At 42.5% G+C, this 27,041-nt stretch overlaps 1 protein-coding gene across 2 annotated transcripts; it reads right to left on the reverse strand.

The window, feature by feature from the left end:
* Positions 1-762: 762 nt before the first annotated feature.
* Positions 763-26,816, reverse strand: LOC115141931 (WD repeat and SOCS box-containing protein 1). Of its 2 annotated transcripts, none has more exons than XM_029681344.2 (9): positions 26,416-26,816; positions 24,994-25,162; positions 19,878-20,146; positions 12,381-12,512; positions 9,436-9,536; positions 6,316-6,488; positions 6,102-6,215; positions 5,137-5,244; positions 763-3,289 (listed from the first exon to the last, which is right to left on the reverse strand). In XM_029681344.2, the coding sequence occupies exons 1-9, from the start codon at positions 26,453-26,455 to the stop codon at positions 3,127-3,129; spliced, it is 1,269 nt and encodes a 422-aa protein (XP_029537204.1). In that variant the 5' UTR covers positions 26,456-26,816; the 3' UTR covers positions 763-3,126. The 2 variants fall into 2 exon arrangements, with proteins under 2 accessions (XP_029537204.1, XP_064856528.1); XM_065000456.1 differs by lacking the exon at positions 26,416-26,816 and adding an exon at positions 26,108-26,346.
* Positions 26,817-27,041: the final 225 nt, after the last annotated feature.

Here is a 27,041-nt window from a genome sequence, read left to right on the forward strand (position 1 = left end):
CTGTGGCTAGCCAGAAACAGCTATCTACCTAGCTAGTTGACTGCTGTGGCTAGCCAGAATCAGCTATCTACCTAGCTAGTTGACTACTGTGGCTAGCCAGAATCAGCTATCTACCTAGCTAGTTGACTGCTGTGGCTAGCCAGAATCAGCTATCTACCTAGCTAGTTGACTGCTGTGGCTAGCCAGAAACAGCTATCTGCCTAGCTAGTTGACTGCTGTGGCTAGCCAGAATCAGCTATCTACCTAGCTAGTTGACTGCTGTGGCTAGCCAGATACAGCTATCAGGATTTAAGTGTTTGTATGCTATGATTGAACATTCAAAGTAACTGGGAAACGTTCTTGGTAGGTATTATCACCGTAGCTTGCTACATAACTTGATAGAAAGCACGAGCACCACCACCAATCAGCCTCCACCACTGCACACACCACCATCGTTACTATGACAACTAACAGTGTCACCAAATGACTGTCGTCTGAACACACACATTTGGTCACTTGAAACTTGCTGTTCGGATAGTCATTTTTGCAAAATGGATTTGAAATAAAAAACTCATTTCAGCATTAAGGCCTGTAGTGTGAACAAGACTTCAGTGTTTCTCAAGTGACCTCTTTTCCTTTTGCCTTGTGGGTTCCAGGATAAAGCTTGCCTGGAGACTTCAAGAAAAGGACAAAACAAAAAAAACATGACTTATTTTTGGTTTTCAAAAAAAGGCTTTAATTCAAACTATAAATGCAAAAAAACAATACATGCATGAAGCAGACCAGAAAGAAAGAAAAATATTTTATTTCAATTTTTGATATATTCAACATTTTACTTACACTTGGGGAAGCTATTCTGTATTGATATTGGTAGCTTCGTAAACTTACTTCACACTGAAAGAAGTTAAGCTAACCCTTTGAAAAATATAGTTTCCTTAACTAAAGTTACTTTGAAAAAGTAGTTCACTACATCCAAACTACTTTGTGAAAAAGTATATGTAAATCTGAAATGTCAGACTATAAATTGCAAGCAAAGATCACTTTGGGGTCATACAGTATGTGTAATTTAGCCTATTAAACACCAAATCTAATGTTCCAATTGAGAATTTGGCAGGTTTGATGCCCAAACATTTAGGAAATGATTGCCTACTTCACCCATAGTTTTAGTTAGCTACACCACTACATGGCAAAAACATGTATTAACTACATTAAAAAAAAAAACGAGATTGAATTAAGTAACCACCAAGCTTATGCAAAATGTAGTTAAATTACTAGTTGAACTACATGTAGTTTACTACTCCCCAACACTGGTGAGAACCCAGCGCTTGGATTCATTCACTGGCTCTAGATCTAATCAGCAAAGGCTTTACTAAACACACCAACCCAACCGGTTACTGAAGACAACAGCCTTATGGCTTTACTAACAGGATAAATCAAATCAAATTCACAGATGCACAATAGTTAGAAGTTTTAGCCATGAGAGAGAAAAGTCACTGACTGACAAGAGCACAGGCTATAAACCGAGAGAGAAAGAGAGACCTTTGGCATCAGCATTGACAGACAGAAAACGTATTTCCAAGATTGATTAACAGCAGGCCTGTATCCACTACCTAGGTCAACATAAGACAAAATACAAAAAGTAGACCATTAATACTATTCCATTAGGCTCTTCTCAACATTCATTTTTCCCCCAATTAAATATTTACTATCAAATGTCTGCCTTCAAAGGCCTGCCAGTCATGTATGACACAATCAATAAAGAGCCCATGCTACAGATGGCAACTGTAAATACTTATTTTCAGAAGATGTTGTATAGCTCTCCCCTATAGGTTATTTCTTACACTTAGAAACACCACTTTAGAGTTGCGCAGCATAGCACAGGATAGAAAATGGGTTTCAGACCGTCATTAATACGGATGGCAACCGCCTCTTAGGCTTTTTCTGTGTTTTTGAATTCCTAGGGCACACTATAATCCACACTTTCACAGTCTCACCGATTCTGAAGGAGCACAGACTACACCCTGATCTCTACAATAAGAGATCGTCTCATTCATTCATTCATTTACAGGTCTTCACATTAAAACGAACAAAAACTATGTACAGAGGGAAAAACCCGTTTTCAACAGTCTATTATTCAAAAAGAAAACAGCAGTAAAAAACATACTACGCCCTCTGATACATTCATATACTGGTATAATAATAGGTATTTATAATATATTGTGTATATACACACACATACTTGCACACAATTGTCTATACAGATTTGGTTTTTTTACAGGTAAAAAATATACATATTATGAGAAGCAAAACAGGTCAGGCCATGGGTCGCTATTATTTTGGAGTGAGATGTGAGACAGTGAAGGCTACAGGCCCTCATTTCCCTCCTGGACATGAGTGAGGATGGAAGTGTGGAAAGAAAAGCCCATTGAGGAGCTGGGGCAGCGAGTGAGTGAGGGTTAAGACCTGGGGAGATCTAGGGTAGCAGAAAACATTGGAAGGGCACTACACTAAATCTTATCAGCAGTCATTCACTTACCCCAGTGATGTTAAACACCGGATCCAGTCCGCGAGCGCATTCAAGCCGACCCACAGATGGTTTGACTATTTTTTTAAATAAATAAATAAAAAAAGGTATTTAGGGAAAGGGAAAACGATCTCAATTGATATTGAAATGACCAAAACCAAATGGAAACTGTAGAAAGGATAATGGACCTCTACTTTTATAGTCTCCTCGATTTGTCCAGCTTTCTAACAAGCATTCGAAATCTAAGCTAGACAGTTAGGGAGCATCGAAAATCTAAAAGCAGCCAATTATCTACAGAGAACAAGTCTCTATTGCAGGAAGAATGCAGAACTATCCAGAGGTGACTGATATGGTAAGGCCATCTTAAGCAGAGAGACAGGCCACTGAAATAACTTAACCATTCAAGCACACTCCCTGAGGGACACCGTGGCTTGCACAAACGAAAGTAAACCAACAAAAATAAATACATAGAAAAAGAAGCTGCCTTGCCACAGAAGAGTATGGGGGTGTTAGTCTGTAAATCAACTTTTCCTCTTTTGTCTTCTTTATCCTGGGTGTTTATTTCTAGGAAGGTAATATTCATTGGTTTCCAGCGTGCGGTGTTGAGCGGTGAGGGTAAAGGGCTAGAGATCTTGGTAAGACAGGTAGGAGCGTATGCGGGGCGGGATGGGCAGCGTCTGCACCTGCTGGGTGGACATGACCCGTCGTAGTGCCATGCGACACAGGTGCTGCAGGCTGGCAATGCCCTTTGGGCACGCCCAGAAATGCACGCTGCCGTCTCGAGATCTGAGAGAGAAACGGGGCGAGAGAAAGTTATTCTCATGTCAATCAATCCCTCACAACAGCACTGAAAGGTAGGTACTAGGTAGCCGTGGTCTACCTAACAGAACTGGCTGAAGCATCATTGTAAGATACACCCAGGCTCCTGGATAACCATTAACATATAGGAGCCGCTGCGCTTCCTACAGCATGCAAATAAAAAGCTGGAAAACCAGTTTCTGGCAGTACATAGTCTTGATTGATCACCTGAGCGGAGTGGTTGAAAAACGAGTTTTAATGACTCCAACCTAAGTGTATGTAATCTTCTGACTTCAACTGTAGGTGTGTAGGAGTGTGTGTGTGTGTGTGTGTGGGGAGAGGTGTAGGTAGGTGTGTGCGTGGAGAGGTGTAGGTGTGTGTGTGGAGAGGTGTAGTTAGGTGTGTGTGGAGAGGTGTTGGTAGGAGTGTGTGTGTGTGGAGAGGTGTCGGTAGGAGTGTGTGTGTGTGGAGAGGTGTAGGAAGGTGTGTAGGTAGGAGTGTGTGGAGAGGTGTAGGAAGGTGTTTAGGAGTGTGTGTGTGTGGGGAGAAGTGTAGGTAGGTGTGTGTGTGTGGAGAGGTGTAGGTAGGTGTGTGTGTGTGTGTAGGTAGGTGTGTGTGTGTGTGTGTGGTGGAGAGGTGTAGGTAGGTGTGTGTGTGTGTGTGTGTGGAGAGGTGTAGGTAGGTGTGTGTGTGTGTATGTATGTGTGGAGAGGTGTCGGTAGGTGTGTGTGTGTGTGTATGTATGTGTGGAGAGGTGTCGGTAGGTGTGTCGGAGTGTGTGTGGAGAGGTAGGAGTGTGTGGGGAGAGGTGTAGGTACGAGTGTGTGGGGAGAGGTGTAGGTACGAGTGTGTGTGTGTGGAGAGGTGTAGGTAGGTGTGTAGGGGTATGTGTGTGTGTGGAGAGATGTAGGTAGGTGTGTAGGAGTGTGTGTGTGTGGAGAGGTGTAGGTAGGTGTGTGTGGAGAGGTGCAGGTAGGTGTGTGTGGAGAGGTGCAGGTAGGTGTGTAGGAGTATTTATGTGTGTGTGGAGAGGTGTAGGTAAGTGTGTGTGTGGAGAGGTGCAGGTAGGTGTGTGTGGAGAGGTGTAGGTAGGTGTGTAGGAGTATGTATGTGTGTGGAGAGGTGTAGGTAGGTGTGTGTATGTGTGGAGAAGTGTCGGTAGGTGTGTGTGTGTGGAGAGGTGTAGGCAGGTGTGTGTGGAGAGGTGTAGGTAGGTGTGTAGAAGTGTGTGTGTGTGTAGAGGTGCAGGTAGGTGTGTAGGAGTGTGTGGAGAGGTGTAGGTTGGTGTGTAGGAGTGTGTGTGTGTGAGAAGTGTAGTTAGGTGTGTGTGTGTGTGAAAGAGGTGAAGGTAGGTGTGTAGGAGTGAGTGTGTGGAGAGGTGTAGGTAGGTGTGTGTGTGTGTGTGGAGAGATGTGTGTGTGTGTGGAGAGGTGTAGGTAGGTGTGTAGAAGTGTGTGTGTGGAGAGGTGTGTGTGTGTGTGTGGAGATGTGTAGTTAGGTGTGTGTGTGGAATGGTGTAGGTTGGTGTGTAGGAGTGTGTGTGTGTGTGTAGGTAGGTGTGTAGGAGTGTGTGTGTGGAGAGATGTAGGTAGGTGTGTAGGAGTGTGTGTGTGTGGAGAGGTAGTTAGGTGTGTGTGTGTGTGTGGAGTAGTGTAGGTTGGTGTGTAGGAGTGTGTGTGTGTGTGTGTGTGTGTGTGTGTGGTGCGGTGTAGTTAGGTGTGTGTGTGTAGTGGTGTAGGTAGGTGTGTGGGAGTGTGTGTCTGGAGAGGTGTAGTTAGGTGTGTGTGTGTCTGGAGAGGTGTAGGTAGGTGTGTAGGAGTGTGTGTGCGCCTCACCCAGCTGCTAAGACACTCCCATCAATGGAGAAGGCACAACAGAGGCCATTAATGAGGGGAGCGATGGCCTTGGGAGACTTCTCATCAATGGTCCAGAAACGCACCATTCTGGGGAGAGAGGGATGGACAGAATGAGTTTGTGGGTGTGTAGAAGAGAGAGAAGGACAAAATAAAGAGGAAGAGATAGACCGCAAGAAGGGCGCTGGTCAGACACAGCTGACACAGATCACATGGGAACTGCATTAGAGCCAAAACAAGCTGGCTGAAAGAATGTAGGATTCATATTGTTCCGCTTCAAATTTTAAAAAAGGGTTTATTTTCACTATTAAATCAAATGTAACTGTTCAAATTCAAAATGTTTTATCCTCATCCTATCTGACAAACTAATCTTGGCAGATGTGGCTGAGAATTTTTTTTGTCCCCGCCATTTTGTGAGACTTGTTCCTCCTCTCCCTCTAGCACTGCCTTCGCACTGGTAAACACTTAGCAGCCTAACCAACGAAGGGAAGGGCTAAGGAGAGAAGGAAGCAAGGCGTCAGCGGTTGATTAATGGCCGTCATGTGACCCATTCCCAAAGGGGGCCCTGCCTGGCTGCAACAGCTCTGTTCTCACTCAGACCCCATTAAGAGCCGTGACTCCCTCTCTCTCTCTCTCTCTCTCTCTCTCTGCTTCACAGCGCTCTGCTACTGCAGCAAACTAACACTTTTTCATCAGCAGAGGGCACGCAGTTTACCATGTACAATGTGAAGTGTGACAGCGCAAGTGAGCTTGGTGAAGCAGCTATGGCCAACACAAACTTACAAATCTACACCAGCCACGCTCTACACGTGTGGTAGAAGACAACGCCTTAGAGAGAGGATCAAGTGGACATTAGCCATAAGAATCTCAAACATTTTTAAAGCTGAGCTTTTCCTTATTGGACCCTTCTGATGCACCAGACACAGGTCTCAGCCTTTGTTCCTTACCTGTCGTCAGTGATGCTGGCGATGTGACGCCCGTCGTGACAGAATGCTACGGAACGTACCCAGCGATCGTTGGCCCCTCCTGCAAAGATGGGCGAGGGGGGAGGGAAGAGGTGCCTGAAGGAGAGAAAAACACAGAGATAAGAAAACTTCAACAAGGTCTTAACAACATCATTGTGTCATTACTTTGCCCTAGTTCCTGGTGTCTGTGACTTACGCTAGCTCCAGCAGCACAGTGCCCACATGGGGGTCCCAGATGATGACGCGGGTGTCGTAGGAAGCGGTGGCGAGCAAGGCGCCATCAGGAGAGAACTCACAGGACACCACGTCATTATGGTGACCCTCCAGCTTCCGGATCAGGGAATATTTATCCATATCCCAAAGGAACACCTACAGAAGGAAGAGGTTCATGTTAGAGCCAATGGAATAACACTATGCAGGGACAAGCATTTTAAACAACTTAAAACACTTAACCTAAAAACTACTGACATAAAATGTCAAAACAGACGCAATGTAAATTACAAGTAGTTAAATTAAGCAACAAAAATAAAACAAGAAATAAACAGAAAAAACTTTGTATGCTCAGTGTCATTTTATGGCTTATGTGTTGAACTACAGACCAAACAATGCACACAATAAATCACATGCTACTCAAGCAGCAATTCTATGTTATGTAACAAAATGCATGTCACTGCACATCTGGTTTCTTAACATAGCTGCTAAAATAGTGCTCCATATAAATTGTAGTTTTCTTGACGTAGGCTAGCATTTAAACATTAATATCCAATTACAACGTTCTCAATATAAACATTTTTAAGTCTATAGAAAAAGAAGAAAATAAAACAAGTAGTAACTTAAGGTAACATAATGTTACTCCACTGGTTTCCCCTTTGAGTTCTAGTTCACTGTGATTATAAAAGACTCGCACCTCCGGCGGAAGCCTACGAAGAGACATACTGCAAGAGAAAAAAAACATTTGATGGCCAAAAGGTTGACGCCCTTGGACACACATTTGCAACATGTGCACACGGTTTTCAACAGTCAGCCATAAAGCCTTGAACGTTCCTTTGCTCCAGAGCAATGTAATGCATGCCAAGAGGAACATGCCTTGTTGTTTGTTAAAACTTCAAACTGACCAGAACAGAGCAAATCTAATTAAACTCCAATTCTAGAGAGGCTTTAACAGTGATGTTGAACTTGTAACTTTTAGAACCAAAACAAGATTGTATAGGCCTATTGAAAACGTCACAAGGAGTTCTGCAAACATTGCACTTGAGCAAAAGTGCAACATTTCAGCTAAAGTAGATAAATGTCATTCCACAAACAAGTCAATGGTTTCTGGGGGCTACTTCAGTTCAAAATGTTCTCCTACTTCCTCCTCTAGCGTTAGTGTGAAATGAAAGGAATCCAACGCATGAGGCTACTGCCTGCATTTTAGGCAAGCTACACCACTCCACAGTTTATAAGACAGCCAGCTGCCAGTGACTGGAAAATCTGCTCCAAAATGGCAGACAGTTACAGTTGCCTCCTTTGTTTTCTGTGGCGTTTTTAATGAGGCTCAGTTCTCTATAAAATTTCTGTTCAAGCAATTTAGAGTTCAGTTTGAATGTATTAGCAGTTTTGTTTTTTGTACTATGACGAGTATGTGTTTTGGTTTTCAGTCATTCTGTATGAGAGACTGTTCTTCCTCTCCCACTATGGTCACAGAAAATTATTGACCGTTGCATTTGTTTTCTCTGTTTTAACAAATAAATATGCAAATGCTAATCAAAATGGGACATTTCCGTGAGGAAAATACTGCCCTTTGGCCAATTATGAGGCAACAGGGAATTCACTAACTTACATCATGTTTTTTTCAACTCCAACATAGTCCATGTTCATTTTGGTGGAGTGTTTGGGACAAAGGCAGACATTTATGGGGATGATGGCAGTCTGCAGAGCCACAAAGAGTCCTTTCAATTCTCATTTACGCCAACAATGACCTGACCCCTGCACACTAACTCCATTACTAAAGGGGCTGAGCGGGGTGGCCACAATAGAGACGGGCGTGCTGACTGGCCCTTAAACATGGGCCCCGGGAGAGAAGTTAGGAGGATAATGGAGAACTAAGGATATCAAACTAAAATTAACTGATGTTAACCTCCTCATTATGGAGAGACATAAATAATCATAACAATGTCATTCATACAAGTTAGAGACTGTGGGAGGGCGAGACTGACATTGAACTGACAAAAACTCCTAACCTAACAAAATGTCAGTTAAGGTATGCTATAATAGGTAGGGTTTCTAATTAAGTACATTTGGGAGTGGGGGGCGAGGTGAGATAGGGAGGGACAGTAGGAGGTGAAGGAGAGGGGTAAGGGACCATGTGGGTGGGAAGTATTTACTTTACTGCAGTTTTAAAATCACTGTTTTATAACTGATATAAAAGGAGGAACTGCGACAGCGGAGGTAGACAAACATGGAGACAGCAGCACCTACGTACGGGAGACCTTGCGGTCAGGTAGGTGCAAGACTGCCCCCTGGGCAGGGGCACAGTGCGTCCCAGCCCGGCAGTAGTAGTGACACTGGTGCCACCAGCCAGCCGTCTGCACCGGCTGCTTTATGTCAGCGCGGCGCTCCCTCCCTTCAAAAACACTCACACCTGCCACCTGTGACAGGGAAAGCAAGACACTTATGGACACACAGCCTAACAACAATCTAGCTGCACCCTGCACAAGAAGGGTGGAACTGGCTACAGTAACTAACTACTAGCATGTTAATGAGGTTCTTGCAAAGTGTACATCTGTGACTGAAGTCATTGGGTCCAATCCCGCACTGGCCGGGCAGCCATTTTGAGGACTACGCCACTTAGCTAACCATCTCATTTTCTCCTTGCATACTCTTTACTAAATACCAGGTAGATTTTATCAAAAAGGGAAATCCAAAAATATTTAGAACATTTCTTTGAATGATTTTGGTCTGCATTGAGGTTCAAAGGTCATTAAATAAAGCATAGCAATCTGCATCCCACATTCTAAAGCATCAAATTAACAGTTTAGATTGTGAGCTGGATTGTAGATGGAGGATAAATACCGGAACTATTACCAAAAAGTGTGTGATCATTTGTTTAGTCTACATGCATATTACAATACCAAAGCTATTTCAAACCAAGCCAACCCGAACTACAGGCAGGGTTGTTGAACTAGTCATGACACCAAGCATAACGGTCAAGATTCAGTTGAGGGGAAGGTGGGAGTGTTTCATTGGTAGGTCATTGAGCATAACTAGTCAAGCAATAGCACACAGAGAAGCAGTTCATCTCAAAAGGGAGAGAAAGGGGAACAGGTGTACGTACCGATTTACTGGCTCCAACAGAGCAGAGGACTGAGGAGTCTGGTGAGAATGCGCTGCAATAGACCCAGTTCTGATGACCCCGCAACACTTTCACCATGTTGCCTACAACACAGCATCACAGGTTGTTATGACATGTACATGTGACGGAAAAATGCACAAACTATTTGCTTTTAAGAAATTATTATTGTGATGAAGTAACAGTACAAATGTCTGCTGATGATGTTTCCAAGGTTTATAGGATTGTCTGTAAGATTTCAATTGGGATAACTGGGCTATTTTAATTATTGGGCTTAGATAGTAAAATGTAGGTTTTTCCAATTAGGCTCTGGAGACTAGGCTCATACTGCTTGTGTTTGGATATGTTGATTGTGTCATTTGAAAACCCGGATTCACAGATAAAATAGATGTGTTAGTGGTGATCTGACCGTTGACTGGATACAGGACTGCTCTGGCCAATAGAGGAGAAACTAGGTCAGACCATGCCATGGCTATGCCTTCCTCTAGGCTTTTGTTCAGGAGACCTTGGACTTGGGCCCAATTTTAACATTCTCTGCTCATGTGAGCTTAGAACGCATGCAGGGGGTGAGGGGCCTTTCAAAGTGGAACCGCCAGCAGCAGTAGCTCATTCCACTGGAACAAAAGCAACTTATCACATGTGTGTGGATGTGTATAAGCCAAACACACAAAAACGTCATCTGCATGCATCATAATAATCTTGACCTCAACAGATCAGTGTGGCTTGCTGGCACAGCTGTACAAATCTCAAGCAAAAACAATAACTATGTTAACCTCTTCAACCTATGGGGGCGCTATTTCATTATTGGATAAAGAAACGTGCCCGTTTTAAGCGCAATATTTTGTCACAAAAAGATGCTCGACTATGCATATAATTGACAGCTTTGGAAAGAAAACACTCTGACGTTTCCAAAACTGCAAAGATATTATCTGTGAGTGCCCCAGAACTGATGCTACAGGCGAAACCAAGATGAAACTTCAAACAGGAAATTAGCAGGATTTTTGAGGCTCTGTTTTTCATTGTCTCCTTATATGGCTGTGAAAGCGCCAGGAATGAGCCTGCCCTTTCTATCGTTTCTCCAAGTTGTCTGCAGCATTGTGACGTATTTGTAGGCATATCATTGGAAGATTGGCCATAAGAGACTACATTTACCAGGTGTCCGCCCGGTGTCCTTTGTTGAAATTGCTGCGTAATCTCCAAGCTGCTCGCATTCATCCATGTGATTGAGACAGAGAGGAGAATTCCAGGAACGATATATCATGAAGAGATATGTGAAAAACACCTTGAGGATTGATTTTAAACAACGTTTACCACGTTTCAGTCGATATTATGGAGTTAATGTGGAAAAAAGTTTGGCGTTTTGATGAATGAATTTTCGTTTTTTTTGGTAGCCAAACATGACGCAGAAAACGGACCGATTTCTCCTGCACAAATAATCTTTCAGGAAAAACTGAACATTTGCTATCTAACTGAGAGTCTCCTCATTGAAAACATCCGAAGTTCTTCAAAGGTAAATTATTTTATTTGAATGGTTTTCTGGTTTTTGTGAAAATGTTGCCTGCTGAATGCTAACGCTAAATGCTAACGCTAGCTATCACAAGCTATCAATACCGTTACACAAATGCTTGTTTTGCTATGGTTGAGAAGCATATTTTTGAAAATCTGAGATGACAGTGTTGTTAACCTCTTAAGTCGACCCTCTACTTTTTTGAACATTCTGTTAAAAATCGCGCAACATTTCAGCGCCCTGCTACTCATGCCAGGAATATAGTATATGCATTTGCTTAGTCTGTGTGGATAGAAAACACTCAGACGTTTAAAAAACTGGTTAAATCACTGCTGTGGCTTTACCAGAACGGCATTTACATCGAAAAGCACAGGAAAAACTGATCACTGAAAATGGGAAAATATATCCATGCGCTACTTGAACCCATTGATAAAGGTGAACCACAATTAATTGACTGAGGTTGCAGTACCTACAGCTTCCACACGGTGTCTAGAGTCTTGTCATTTCCCTTCAAGTTTTTTCTTGGTCAAACACATGCAGGGCACCGTATCTCCTCCGGTCTAGGACCGGATATTTTCGTTGAGTTTCTAGCCGGACATTTTTCCAGACGGACAGCTAATGATCTTTACATCGCCTCCTGATGAATTTTATCGCTTATTAACGTTTACTAATACCTAAAGTTGCATTACAAACGTATTTCGAAGTGTTTTGTGAAAGTTTATCGTCGACTTTTTGAATTTTAAAAAATGACGTTACGTTTTGAAACGATGTTTTTTTAGTTTATCACACAGTCTACATATAACGATATCTAGGCTTTATATGGACCGATTTAATCGAAATAAAGACCCAAATAGTGTTTATGGGACATCTAGGAGTGCCAACAAAGAAGATGGTGAAAGGTAATGAATGTTTTCTATTTTATTGTGCGGTTTGTGTAACGCCGAAATGCTAATTATTTTGTTTACGTCCCCTGTGGGTCTTTTGGGGTGTTGCATGCTATCAGATAATAGCTTCTCATGCTTTCGCCGAAAAGCATTTTAAAAATCTGACTTGTTGCCTGGATTCACAACGAGTGTAGCTTTAATTCGATACCCTGCATGTGTATTTTAATGAACTTTTGAGTTTTAACTAATACTATTAGCATTTAGCGTATCGCATTTGCATTTCCAGAGCTCTAGTTGGGACGCAAGCGTCCCGAGTAGAAGCAACAGGTTAACAAAAGGCTAAGCTTGAGAGCTAGCATATTTATTTAATTTCATTTGCGATTTTCATGAATAGTTAACGTTGCGTTATGGTAATGAGCTTGAGGCTGTATTTACGATCCCGGATCCGGGATGGCTTGACGCAAGAAGTTAACAAGCATGGAAAATGGTTTCAGTTCCAAGATAATAAAAAGGTGTTCCTCAGACCTCAGTGTTCTTACCGTCATCTTTCAGGTCCCAGACCCTCAGGGTTTTGTCTCTGGATGCCGAGACTAGCATGAGGCTGCCATCAGGGGCGAAAGTCAGGTCTCGCACTATATCTGTATGGTCCATGAGATTCAGCAACAGCTTTCCTGTAAAGGCAAAAAAAACAAGAGTTAATAATAAAGCTAATGAGATACACAGCACAGACGAGTTACTGTAGGTCAACTCCACCAACTCTGTTTACACAGCCTTGGGGAATTTGTCATGATTTGTGGATTAAAATGCCACAGAGCTGCAATTTGCTTTATTCCCTCTGTGGGGTGTAGAATAGTGTGGGTTCCACACCCATGTGAAAAGTAACCAGAGCACTGTCAGTTTGTACAGAGTTAGATAGAGTATAGAAAATAAACATTTAAGAGGGGAAAGAAAGAGGGCGGTCACAAATTAATTCTTCATGTAACAACTAGTCCCACTGACTGTGCTCTTTTCTTTACATGATGAGTTGGAGACCAGGAGAGCTCTATTTCAAAGGCTGGTCCTGGTGTTGACAGTAAGAGTGACTCAGAATACCCTCTGGGTAGACTGACACACAATAGTTGAAAGCAGAGTAATCCTGAGTTAAACCCTGCAATTTGTTACTTCCTGATACTCAGTCCAAACACTGGTTCCATTGAGGGGAGAATGGGACTCAATTACAGTAGCTATTCTCAAATAGTCTGCTAACAGTTGACAACTCTAACTTGGGGTATAATAATCTATTATAATAGTTATTACAATAACACCCTAATTGCGCCTGAAGCCAAATCCTAACAAAAGTAATGCCACCGGCAATATTCAGTCATGAAATAAAGAAAGCAAAGCCAGAATAATCAGTTCTTGATAAAGTGAACTGGAGATCTGGATCGATGTCAGAATGACCCGCGATCACTGGAGCCAGGAGTGAAATACAGTTGAAGTCAGAAGATTACATACACTTAGGTTGGAGTCATTAAAACTCGTTTTTCAACCACTCCACAAATTTCTTGTTAACAAACTATAGTTTTGGCAAGTCGGTTAGGACATCTACTTTGTGCATGACACAAGTCATTTTTCCAAAAATTGTTAACAGACAGATTATTTCCCTGTATCACAATTCCAGTGGGTCAGAAGTTTACATACACTAAGTTCATTGTGTCCTTAAACAGCTTGGAAAATTTCATAAAATTATGTCATGGCTATAGAAGCTTCTGATAGGCTAATTGACATCATCTGAGTCAATTGGAGGTGTACCTGTAGATGTATTTCAAGGCCTATCTTCGAACTCAGTGCCTCTTTGCTTGACATCATGGGAAAATCAAAAGAAATCAGCCAAGACCTCAGAAAAACAATTGTAGGCCTCCACAAGTCTGGTTCATCCTTGGGAGAAATGTCCAAATGCCAGAAGGTACCACGTTCATCTGTACAAACAATAATACGCAAGTATAAACACCATGGGACCACGCAGCCGTCATACCGCTCAGGAAGGAGACACGTTCTGTCTCCTAGAGATTAACGTACTTTGGTGCGAAAAGTGCAAATCAATCCCAGAACAACAGCAAAGGACCGTGTGAAGATGCTGGAGGAAACAGGTACAAAAGTATCTATATCTACATAACCTGAAAGGCCACTCAGCAAGGAAGAAACCACTGCTCCAAAACTTCCATAAAAAAAGACAGACTAAGGTTTGCAACTGCACATGGGGACAAAGATCGTACTTTTTGGAGAAATGTCCTCTGGTCTGATAAAACAAAAATATAACTGTTTGGTCATAATGACCATCGTTATGTTTGGAGGAAAAAGGGGGATGCTTGCAAGCCGAAGAACACCATCCCATCCATGAAGCACGGGGGTGGCAGCATCATGTTGTGGGGGTGCTTTGCTGCAGGAGGGACTGGTGCATTTCACAAAATAGATGGCATTATGAGGATGGAAAATGATGTGGATATATTGAAGCAACACCTCAAGACATCAGTCAGGAAGTTAAAGCTTGGTCGCAAATGGGTCTTCCAAATGGACAATGACCCCAAGCATACTTCCAAAGTTGTGGCAAAATGGCTTAAGGACAACAAAGTCAAGGTATTGGAGTGGCCATCAAAGCCCTGACCTCAATCCCATAGAAAATTTGTGGGCAGAACTGAAAAAGTGTGTGCGAGCAAGGAGGCCTACAAACCTGACTCAGTTATACCAGCTCTGTCAGGAGGAATGGGCCAAAATTCACCCAACCTATTGTGGGAAGCTTGTGGAAGGCTACCCGAAACGTTTGACAATTTAAAGGCAATGCTACCAAATACTAATTGAGTGTATGTAAACGTCTGACCCACTGGGAATGTGATGAAATAAATAAATCCCTACACTATTATTCTGACATTTCACATTCTTAAAATAAAGTGTTGATCCTAACTGACCTAAGACAGGGAATTCTTACTCTGATTAAATGTCAGGAATTGTGAAAAAACGAGTTTAAATGTAGTTGGCTAAGGTGTATGTAAACTTCCGACTTCAACTGTAGGTGTGTGAGAGAAAGAGTGGGAGAGAGAACCAATGAGTCTAGGAGAGAGGGGGGCCTAGCGGGGTTGTGACATCAGCACTGTGTTGGCAGCAGGGAGAGAGGGGCCGTGGGCAAACATCATCATTCAGGTGTGTCAGTAAAAAACATGGGAGGAGAGGAGGTGCAAGCAGACAGCCAGCTGGGCTAAAATGAACACATTATATCACCCACTGACTGTCTCCAACACAGCCTGATGGGTAGGATTTCTAAACTTTAAATATTGTTAATCATCAGTTATACTAGAGGCATGAGGAGTGCCATAGTCTAGTTTCTACACCAGAAGTTAATGGGTATCTGTAGGAGGAATGTATATGGGGTCAGGGAAGGTTGGATAGGAGCCAGGGGGCTTTGGGAGGTGCTGAGTAGAGGAGAGGCAATCACACGATTGCAGTCACTGATAATGGTGGAGAGCTGTGGAGTAGTGAGGAAGGGGGTAGGGGTCAGGTCAGCTTAAAGGAGAAGGAACAGTTTGTGGCCCGTATCACTTAACCTAGTAATAAAGATGTAATGTTTAGAGGAGACTCCACCCAAATTGGGGTATATAAACTCAGCTAAAAAATGTACGTCCTCTCAAACTTAACATGTGTAAATATTTGTATGACCATATGATTCAACAACTGAGACAAACTGAATAAGTTCCACAGACAACAGAAATGGTATAACGCGTCCCTGAACAAAGGGGGGGTAAAAAAAAAAAAAGAACAGTCAGTATCTGGTGTGGCCACCAGTTGCATTAAGTACTGCAGTGCATCTCCTCCTCATGGACTGCAACAGATTTGCCGGTTCTTGCTGTGAGATGTTACCCCACTCTTCCACCAAGGCACCTGCAAGTTCCCGGACATTTATGGGGGGAATGGCCCTAGCCCTCATCCTCCGATCCAACAGGTCCCAGATATGCTCAATGGGATTGATATCTGGGCTCTTCACTGGCCATGGCAGAACACTGACGTTGCTGTCTTGCAGGAAATCACATGCAGAATGGCTGGTTGCATTGTCATGTTTGTCACGTTGTTGCCGGTGATGTCTGGTGAGGACCTGCCTTACAACAGGCCTACAAGCCCTCAGTCCAGCCTCTCTCAGCCTATTGTGGACAGTCTGAGCACTGATGGAGGGATTGTGCGTTCCTGGTGTAACTCGGGCAGTTGTTGTTGCCATCCTGTATCTGTCCCGCAGGTGTGGTGTTCAGATGTACCGATCCTGTGCAGGTGTTGTTACATGTGGTCTGCCACTGTGAGGATGATCAGCTGTCCGTCCTGTCTCCCTGTAGCGCTGTCTTAGGCGTCTCACAGTACGGACATTGCAATTTATTGCCCTGCCCACATCTGCAGTCCTCATGCCTCCTTGCAGCATGCCTAAGGCACATTCACGCAGATGAGCAGGGACCCTGGTCATCTTTCTTTGTGTTTTTCAGATTCAGTAGAAAGGCCTCTTTCGTGTCCTAAGTTTTCATAACTGTGACCTTAATTGCCTACTGTCTGTAAGCTGTTAGTGTCGACCGTTCCACAGGTGCATGTTCATTCATTGTTTATGGTTCATTGAACAAGCATGGGAAACAGTGTTTAAACTCTTTACAATGAAGATCTGTGATGTGATTTAGATTTTTACAAATTAACTTTGACAGATAGGGTCCTGAAAAAGGGATGTTTCTTTTTTTGCTGAGTTTATATACTACCACTGGTAGAAATATGCATTTGTCTTATGCAGCTGTATGACCCAATGGGTGAATAAACTTGGTTTAAACTTTACTAATCATCCGTGAGTTTTAATAGGTTAATTTAGAACCTAACAAGACCATAAAACAGGATGCCAGCTAGAGGTGGGTGGGTAGATGATGAGATGGGCAGAATGGCATGGTGACCTTGTTTAATTTCTGGAACAGATCAATGAGCATTCTCTTGGCACTTCTTTTAGAAAAACTCATATTATAGCCCTGTGTGCATCAGGAAGGCTTATGTAACTCGACTGGGATAAATCTACTCTCTTTAATGATTGGCTACTAAAAAGAGTACCTAATAATCCTGTATCTGGGCAACTGTTGATGTCACAGCAATCAAACATATATCCAGAGCCAGTGTTTTCCCCCTATATTCATTTAAAATCGTTGCCGCCACTACAAAAAGTATGTAGAAAAGCAAATGGACCTATTATGGAGCTTTGAGCACTAAGAATCACCCAAATCAAAATAAATATCATGGCATGAGGCACCCATTGATTTTGTTATGATTGAGCCACTTAGATAGCATAAGAACACGTCATAAACCATTGCAAAATGTGTAAAATTGCAGGAAAGTAGCTTTAAAACTTTAATGTTCTCTCCCTGCACCATGACACATTGTGTATAATTGCAGGAAATTCCCTTTAAAACAGAAAAATATATATATATATGCGACGAGGACCTCTAAATACTAAGCCCAATTTTGATCCATAAAAAACCCTGGAGTTCCAAGTTACAACGTACATTTGTATAATTGAATGCATTCAGAGTCTTTTGTGGTTTTTCAATTGGGTAAATGCAGATGGTCAACCCCATTCTCCAGCCTATTTATTTAAAGCTGCTATACAGCTCAATTGGGCAAAAGGTTGTAAAGCTTTTGAATAAGAAATTATATTAAATTTATTTAAATCGTCCTTTTAAAAGTCACCAGAAGTGATCTTCTCATAATCATGCAAAAAAATATATATTACAGGTGTGCCTGACCCCACCCAGCAAAAAGGAACCTGCCTGAAACCCCCCAAAAGCTCAATTTGACACCGCTGCTGAAAAAAATTAAATACATTCCATTTAGGACACGAGGTACCACCAGTTGAGCTCTACGCAAGACATATCATGTCCTCTCCTCTTGTTTGCTCCCTTTCACATACAGTGGGGCAATAAAGTATTTAGTCAGCCACCAATTGTGCAAGTTCTCCCACTTAAAAAGATGAGAGAGGCCTGTCATTTTCATCATAGGTACACTTCAACTATGACAAAATGAGAAGGAAAATAATCCAGAAAATCACATTGTATGATTTTTTATGAATTTATTTGCAAATTATGGTGGAAAATAAGTATTTGGTCACCTACAAACAAGCAAGATTTCTGGCTCTCACAGACCTGTAACTTCTTCTTTAAGAGGCTCCTCTGTCCTCCACTCGTTACCTGTATTAATGGCACCTGTTTGAACTTGTTATCAGTATAAAAGACACTTGTCCACAACCTCAAACAGTCACACTCCAAACTCCGCTATGGCCAAGACCAAAGAGCTGTCAAAGGACACCAGAAACAAAATTGTAGACCTGCACCAGGCTGGGAAGACTGAATCTGCAATAGGTAAACAGCTTGGTTTGAAGAAATCAACTGTGGGAGCAATTATTAGGAAATGGAAGACATACAAGACCACTGATAATCTCCCTCGATCTGGGGCTCCACGCAAGATCTCACCCCGTGGGGTCAAAATGATCACAAGAACGGTGAGCAAAAATCCCAGAACCACACGGGGGGACCTAGTGAATGACCTGCAGAGAGCTGGGACCAAAGTAACGAAGCCTACCATCAGTAACACACTACGCCGCCAGGGACTCAAATCCTGCAGTGCCAGACGTGTCCCCCTGCTTAAGCCAGTACATGTCCAGGCCCGTCTGAAGTTTGCTAGAGAGCATTTGGATGATCCAGAAGAAGATTGGGAGAATGTCATATGGTCAGATGAAACCAAAATATAACTTTTTGGTAAAATCTCAACTCGTCGTGTTTGGAGGACAAAGAATGCTGAGTTGCATCCAAAGAACACCATACCTACTGTGAAGCATGGGGGTTGAAACATCATGCTTTGGGGCTGTTTTTCTGCATAGGGACCAGGACGACTGATCCATGTAAAGGAAATAATGAATGGGGCCATGTATCGTGAGATTTTGAGTGAAAACCTCCTTCCATCAGCAAGGGCATTGAAGATGAAACGTGGCTGGGTCTTTCAGCATGACAATGATCCCAAACACACCGCCCGGGCAACGAAGGAGTGGCTTCGTAAGAAGCATTTCAAGGTCCTGGAGTGGCCTAGCCAGTCTCCAGATCTCAACACCATAGAAAATCTTTGGAGGGAGTTGAAAGTCCGTGTTTCCCAGCAAAAGCCCCAAAACATCACTGCTCTAGAGGAGATCTGCATGGAGGAATGGGCCAAAATACCAGCAACAGTGTGTGAAAACCTTGTGAAGACTTACAGAAAACGTTTGACCTCTGTCATTGTCAACAAAGGGTATATAACAAAGTATTAAGATAAACTTTTGTTATTGACCAAATACTTATTTTCCACCATAATTTGCAAATAAATTCATTACAATGTTATTTTCTGGATTTTTTTTCTCATTTTGTCTGTCATAGTTTAAGTGTACCTATGATGAAAATTACAGGCCTCTCTCATCTTTTTAAGTGGGAGAACTTGCACAATTGGTGGCTGACTAAATACTTTTTTGCCCCACTGTAGGTGTAAACAGTCCCACCCAATTTCTGCCATGCTGCTTTCAACTATAAGATCTGTGAGAGTGAAAAAAGGTAGAAGGGCGAAGTGGATTTTCTGGAATGAAAACACAGCCCAGGATGTGTGTGGAGAAAGTTGATCCAAGAAACCCCCCTACGAGGCTTCAACTTCCTCCCTGCTGAGAAGATACATGCTGATTCAATAACTTGCATTGGTACATGGAACTAGGAATAATGCACTGTAAAAACAGAGCTGCCCAGCTGGTCAAGATGTTCGTGTTTGGGGCGGCAGGGTAGCCTAGTGGTTAGAGCGTTGGACTAGTAACCGGAAGGTTGCAAGTTCAAACCCCGAGCTGACAAAGTACAAATCTGTCATTCTGCCCTTGAACAGGCAGTTAACCCACTATTCCTAGGCAGTCATTGAAAATAAGAATGCCTCCTTACTAGCCTAGTTAAATAAAGGTCAAATAAATAAAAAATGTTTAATCAGGTGCTCACCAGTATAGACGTCCCAGATCTTGACACGTCCATTGTTGAGGCCCGTGGCAAGCAGCAGCTGGTCCTGACCGAACTTGAAACGGTGCCACTCGATGTTGACGCAGCGACTCTGCTTCTCTGGCACAGACGAGCCAAAGGCCAGGCCCCACACGATGTCACCGCAGTCGATGGTATGCTCCCTGGGCTCGCCCACCGGCACCACTGTTCCCCCCTCGCTGTTCTGCCGCGACAAACGCCGAGGGCCCGCTCCGGTGGAGCCTTCCCCAACACTGGAGAGTGGCATAGAAAAGTGAGATGGGGGCAGAAATGGAGATGAGGATAATGGAGGGAAAGGAGAGGGAGAAACGTGAGTTACATGTAGGTGAACACATTACTTTGTAATGTAACGCACCTGAATTCAATAGATCCAGGTGCTAAAATAATTATGCACAGACAGGAGGAGAGCACATACAGTCTAAAGTGGTGAGAGAGGGTTGGCCAATGAGTTTCATAAAGATATTCTGATGATTATTCCCTATTGGAATTTGGCCTCAAGGTAACCATCATAAACAGGTCTTAGTAACTGATATCTATCTGGGCCCATGTGCCACAAAATCAGCCATGGGTGTCCTTTTAAAATGTATAGTCTATTGAACCTCTAGGTCTAAGCCTTTGATTCAATGTTTTGACCAAGGGCAGGGAAGGATGAGACAACGAACATGAGGAGTATTTAGGTATACACTCCCTGCTGGAAGGAGAAAGATTTGCTGCCTCTCCAAAGAGCAACCTCTCCAAACCCCGGTCTGTGGAGGAATGTTTGCCGGTCCGCGGCAAATTTGTCTTGAATATGATTGGGGCTTTCTTTGGTCTGCGGCATATTTGAATCGAATACATACTTGCCATAGCCCTGCTTGGGCAATGCGCTCAACTACGCATGCTGCAGTCAAGGTTGCAGTAAACAAATTGTGTTGCCATGACGAAGTATAGTTACACCGCACGCATTTTTTTAACGAAAAAGACCAACCACAATCTTTTCAGACAACACTTCACTGAGGGCATCGTACTCTCTCAAAACATTCCAAGTGCCAGGCGCTATAGTTGAAAACTGGTGATGATGCAATCAGACGTGGATGCTTGCCGAGAAGTTTTACGCCCAACTGCTGCTACAAAGGTCAGTGAAATCCCACTTTACAATAACACTGTCACACCTAGAACCCACAATATGGCAGATGATATTGAATCACAGGTTTTAGACAGAGCATGTGCATCAAATTGGTTTGCAATCCAATTAGATGACTGACATTTCAAATGCTCGCTTCTTGTGTATGTGTATGCTACATTTATGAAGAATGTATTTGTTTTCAAGAGATGTCTCAGAATACAACTGCAGGTGAAATATTCTGTGTTCTGAACAAGTAGGCCTACATAACGGGACATGGATTACGATGGGACGTTATATCGGACTCTGTACCAATGGGACTGCTGCTCAAATTTGGCGAGAATAAAAAGAATGCGGGACACTCATTTCAATGAGATGTTCCTTTCCACATTCTGGCTGTTCAGCAGCAGAGAATACCCACAACTCAGCGAGATGGCAGCGAAGACATTAATTACCTTTCATTCTACATACTTATGTGAGACAGGCTTCTCCTCTCTTGCTGCAACAATATCTAAATATTGCAGCAGACTGGCTGTTAAAACCCCCCCCCAGTGTCCCTCTCCTCCTTCCCTCTGTGGTTTGACTTGTTGTCCAAGAGGCAGGTACACCAGTCTCAATGATTGAGTGAGTCAAACATCTTTTAACATTATATTTATTTAACATAGTATATATATTGATAGATTGTTATTTGCTTATAAAGATTCAGTTGCTATTAGTGATGCGCCGATATGACATTTTTGGGCCAGTAAAAACATCCAACTCATCAGGAAAATGGGCCATCTTCACTCCATAGAAAATAGTCAGCACTAATGACGCACGCTAGCTAACTGGTTAGCTTAGCATTGACGAAGTCAGAATGGGCATGCGCACTCCACTGTTATGTGACAGAATCGGTGGCGTTAGAAAAGATATAAACGCAAGATGTAAAGTGTTGGTCCCATGTTTCATGAGCTGAAAAAAAAGATTTTCCATACGCACATAAAGCTTCTCAGATACAACTTTCCTCAGTACGAAATCCTCGATGACCCACTCTGCTGTCAGACTTAGCATGCTCATAGGGCTGATATCGCTGGTCCACATGTCAGTCGTGAAGCTAATAGCAGTGACTCTATTACTGTGTAACTCCGAGAGGGCAACATCTGAAAAATAGCACACTTGGTAGCGTGTACCGGGTGCTCGACCAGTCGGCGAAAGCCAATATCACCCACGACAGAGAACGGTTGATTGTCAAGGGCAATGAATTCCATTATCTTGCCGTTAATGGATTTCGGCTTTGAGTTGCCTCGCTGAAATTTCTTCAAATGCCTGTGGGCTTGGTAAGGAATGCGGTGTTGCACGTGTAGCACAACATTTTACATGGCGTCATTACCTCATGTGCCTACATTATATAGGTCTGCACGTCAGCTTTGACATCGGTTTTGTACATCAGCGTTAAACTAGACATCGGGCCAATACTGATGTTGGCATTTTAGCTAATATCGGCCAATTCCGATATGTTCACCGATATATCGTGCATCCCTAGTTGTTATATTGTTTTTATTGACAACACAGGTAATGTAATTGTGTATAATTACTAAATTATATTATTTTTGTTTTGTCATTTATAGACAGACAGCCCCTGAAGAGAGCACAGACAGAGCGACACTGCCCATGAGTACAACACAGACAGGCAAACCATGAAGGAAGCCAATTAAATACATAATTCATTAATTTAGTGTAAAGTAAAAATAAATTAATGTTCATTAAAAAAGGGATAATGAATTATAAAAAATATATGTAAAGTCCCTGGCTCAAAAAAGTTTGCGAAAGATGCGTTCCTCTAAGACAGCCTATCTTCCCATATTAATATCTCTGTCTATGTCTGTCTATTAAACATTTAAATATTGAACTTGTTCGCTTATATTTTGCATCTAGTATATCTCTACACCGTGACCGCTTTTCAATTTCTAACAATCTCTCTCCACTAGACAGGACTTGCCTAGCTAACCACAACAACATCCAATAGGTAATACCAAACAGTGTACTACATGTCTACTATACAATAAGCTCTTTTTGCTCAGACAAGTTGAAAAGGTTCTGGGGAGGTCACAAGGCTTTATTGTGTGGAAAAAGAGCCAGCTCTGCAGAAAGGCAACTGATAATACATGCCACGTGTCCTTGGCAGCTTGCTCCACAGCACACTGCACTGTTTCCTCCTCACAGGGAAGGATAGCACAAGTAATGAACTACAACTGCTAGAATATTCTAGAACGAGACCAAGAACTCAACTAGAACTGTAAACAACAATTTGGACTGTCAGAATCTAGAATGAATTTTCAGTTCTGTGGTGTTTAAGAATGTTGTGGATATTAGAAAATCAGATTGGATGCACCTAGGTCTTAGTCTGACTGACACCTAACTCGAAGTCCTTCTGACTTTAGAGTCTGGATAGACTATTTTGATGTCAGCACGATGCCTCGATAATGAAGGCTGTGTTTTTTAAACAATTAGTTATCTTCGGTCTTTCTCACTCAAACACCCACATGGTGAGCCACATACAGCCCCTGAGCACCGCCCCCTTCCAATACAACTGTTGGATTTTCAAACCCAAACAATGTGAAGTCTCAACCCCCCATGAAAAAAAAAACACATCAGAGAACCAATCAAAGCTCAGCAAGAATGAAGCACAAATACTGCACTTACAACAGCCTCCTGTCCAGACCAGGGTCGGAGCTCCCTCTGACCACGTGAGCCGCGTCAGCCAGGCTACCCTGGCCTGTTACTCGACATAAAAAGGAAGTAGGCTGTAGCCCTGAAATAATGTAAAAGTGCATTTATAGCCCTCAGCCTTCCTTTAGTATTGATTTGATGTGTCATTGTTTACAGAAGGGTTTACAGCCTGACACCATGTAGTTGACTTCATGGCAGTAAACCTTACATTATTTTACAACATAAGGATACAGTAATAAAACCCTAAGCTGCTGTGTGTGGCTTTCTCTTGCCAAAGACAAGAAAAGTTTGACTGCACTTTACAGAAGCTTTTCTAACGTGCTAAAATTATAGGCTAAGATTACACAAGGCCCTTGAGTCTATATCCACTTCTGAATAACAAGAAGCAGTGTCTCCTTTCCTCTAACTTGGTTTACCAAGAACTCCTCATTAATGAAAGTCCACTCTACGTTATCAACAATCAGCTGCTGCTTTAAAAATAGAAGAATCTAGTACAGAACACCATCAAGATATTCAAGCAAAACAAAATAGCATATTGTAAGAAACATAAGGACAGGAACGATGCAACAATATATAAAAATACAGTACCAGTCAAAAGCTTGGACAAACGTACTCATTCAATGATTTTTCTTTACTGTGGGGGATTTTTATTTATTTATATACAGTACCAGTGGGGGGCTACAGCCTACTTCCTTTTTAAGTCGAGTAACAGGCCAGCATAGCCTGGCTGACGCAGCTCCAGTGGTCAGAGAAGGAGCGCCGCCACTGGCCTGACAGGAGGCTGTTGTAAATGCAGTATTTGTGCTTAATTCTTGTTGAAGCCTTTGGAAGTGTGCCGTAGCCTTTGGAAGTGTGCCGTAGCCTTTGGAAGTGTGCCGTGCGACCTGTTAAAGTAAGAGTGGAGGAGTGCTGAAAGGGCCTTAAAACATCAGACAATGAAACAGGCACGGCAGCCTCCAAATGAATACCCAGTGGGCACCAGCAACACACCAGCACATGCCACATTCACTGTCTCTCTTGCTCCCCTGCTCTCTACTGCTGTCTCTGTCAAATAGGACTCCAAGCCAGTCAGTGCATTCATTGCACAGACAAATTAGTTAGGCTATTCAGATATGTTAAACTGTTGAATTTCAAAACTCAAAAGGAATAGTTGCTTCTGTAGGACTCCCTCAAAATGTAAACAGACCTCTGAAGTAGGACCTAACCTGTTACTTTCTGATCACAATTGTACTGACCAAGAATGTGGTTAGGCCTAGTACAGGTACTTACAAATTCTTCAGGCATTTTGACCAGGGAACGAGCGTCACAATGCGATGCCCTTGAGACCAAGCGAAGTAGGAACCATCAGGTGCAAAGGCTACAGTCCAGGTCTCTCGCCCGGACTTCTGGTCAAAGGGAGCAACAGGCACTAAGAGTTCACCAATGAACTTAGCCTTACCTGAAAACAGAAACAAGAGGTCAGCAAGGGAACAATAGCACAAATACCATGATGACATGGTGCTTGTGAGCAACATCTGAATGATAATGTAGAAAAGATGCTTCGGGGCCAACTGACATTAGCCTGGTGGAACCAGCCTGATCACTGCTTTCATCATTCTATTGCACCAGCCTGGTCGCTGCATTCATCAATCTATTTCTAAAGGCGAACACAGATCAGGCTGGTTCCACCACCCTAAGCTGACCTCTGGTGTAGCTGGATATGAACCTTCAATGTCAGAATTGATGCTTAAAGTAACTGAGAGATTCTGAGAGTCAATACTGTTTTGTTATTTGACATGCCATTACAAATGTAAATCAATGCTAATGAAGTTGGCTATAAAACACAACATATTATTAGCCCAAATAAACTTATTTTAAATGGGTATCATAAAGATATGGTTGACCAAGTAGCTAAATGAGACATATATCACTTTGATTTATTACGCAGTGTTGCAACAAAACACACTATTGTATTTATTTATTATTAGCCCAACTTATTTTAACTGGGTAACATAAACATTCGGTTGGAATATAAATGAGACATCATATATCACATTAATGTATTACGCAAGAGGTGTTGAAACAAAACATCCGTTTTATACAATAGCTATCTGATAAATCAGTGCGCTTCCCCGACTAATGAGGAATGAGTCATACTTCAGAAACGTAGTTACCGCCGTCGCCTCCACCACCAAATGACGTGAGAAACAAAGTGTGCCGAACGCTCGCGCGATGTGTGGGTACAGTTTCTACCATATTGTCTTTGGTGTGGTGGCACCTAGTATAAACCGCGGGTGCATGGTGAATGTGACTGTAGTGTGTGAGTCTCTAGTCTAGTAAATAGGTTATATGTTATGGAAGTAACGACTTGACCTACAATAGAAAATAAAGTAAGACTACCTACCGACAGATGGAAGGTGTAACATAATAGCTGGCTAGCTATCTAGGTAGCCTAGTGGTTAGAGCATTTGACTAGTAACCGAAAGGTTGCAAGTTCAAATCCCCGAGCTGACAAGGTACAACATCTGTCGTTCTGCCCCTGAACAGGCAGTTAACCCACTGTTCCTAGGCCGTCATTGAAAATAAGAATTTGATCTTAACTGACTTGTCTAGTAAAATAAAAACAAATCTTAGATAGCGAGATGAACATTAACGTTTGCAACCCCTCCACCACAAACACAGAGCAGGATAGTGAAAAGGATCTCAACCTACCTATTTCATTTTCGTTTACAGAATTAGGGAAGCTTGCCATCTAAATAGAAACCGGATCCGTAGAGAAAACACTATTGGTTTAATAACAAAAGTTTTGTGGAAAATAAACAAAGTAGCTAGCTTTATAATTAGCCAGAGAGAAAGCTGGATTCCGACGCCTGGAATGCTGTGCACGTCGCGCACGTAGCCTGCTGCAAATTTAATATTGCGTGAGCCCTAAAAAAATATATTTTTTAGGAATTATCTTCTTTAAAATCCGTGTGCAGACTAGGTTTTGTTCAATTCAACTGGATAGCGAAAATCTGCGTATATTGAAATCCACGAAATGACTGTGTTACAAGCACACCGTTGAAATACAATGGCTGAAGAGTAGACTTGATGGCATATTTTCTTTCACTGGGGAGGTGAGGTCTATCTGAGTGGCAGAGTTTTTTGTCATACGTCATCACAGTTACCAAGGTGATAAAATGGCACCTCCCCTTCATTTGTAACCGTTTTCCACTCTCATTTACAACCATTTACATATTTATCTCTTACTGTGCACTGTTCCATTGCAACGAAAAATGGGTATATATAACAAATATATTTCAAACCAGAACTATTTTTCTGTTGAAGCTTAAAGCTAT

Source organism: Oncorhynchus nerka, linkage group LG14 (assembly GCF_034236695.1).
Source record: "Oncorhynchus nerka isolate Pitt River linkage group LG14, Oner_Uvic_2.0, whole genome shotgun sequence".
Taxonomy (NCBI): Eukaryota; Metazoa; Chordata; class Actinopteri; order Salmoniformes; family Salmonidae; genus Oncorhynchus; species Oncorhynchus nerka.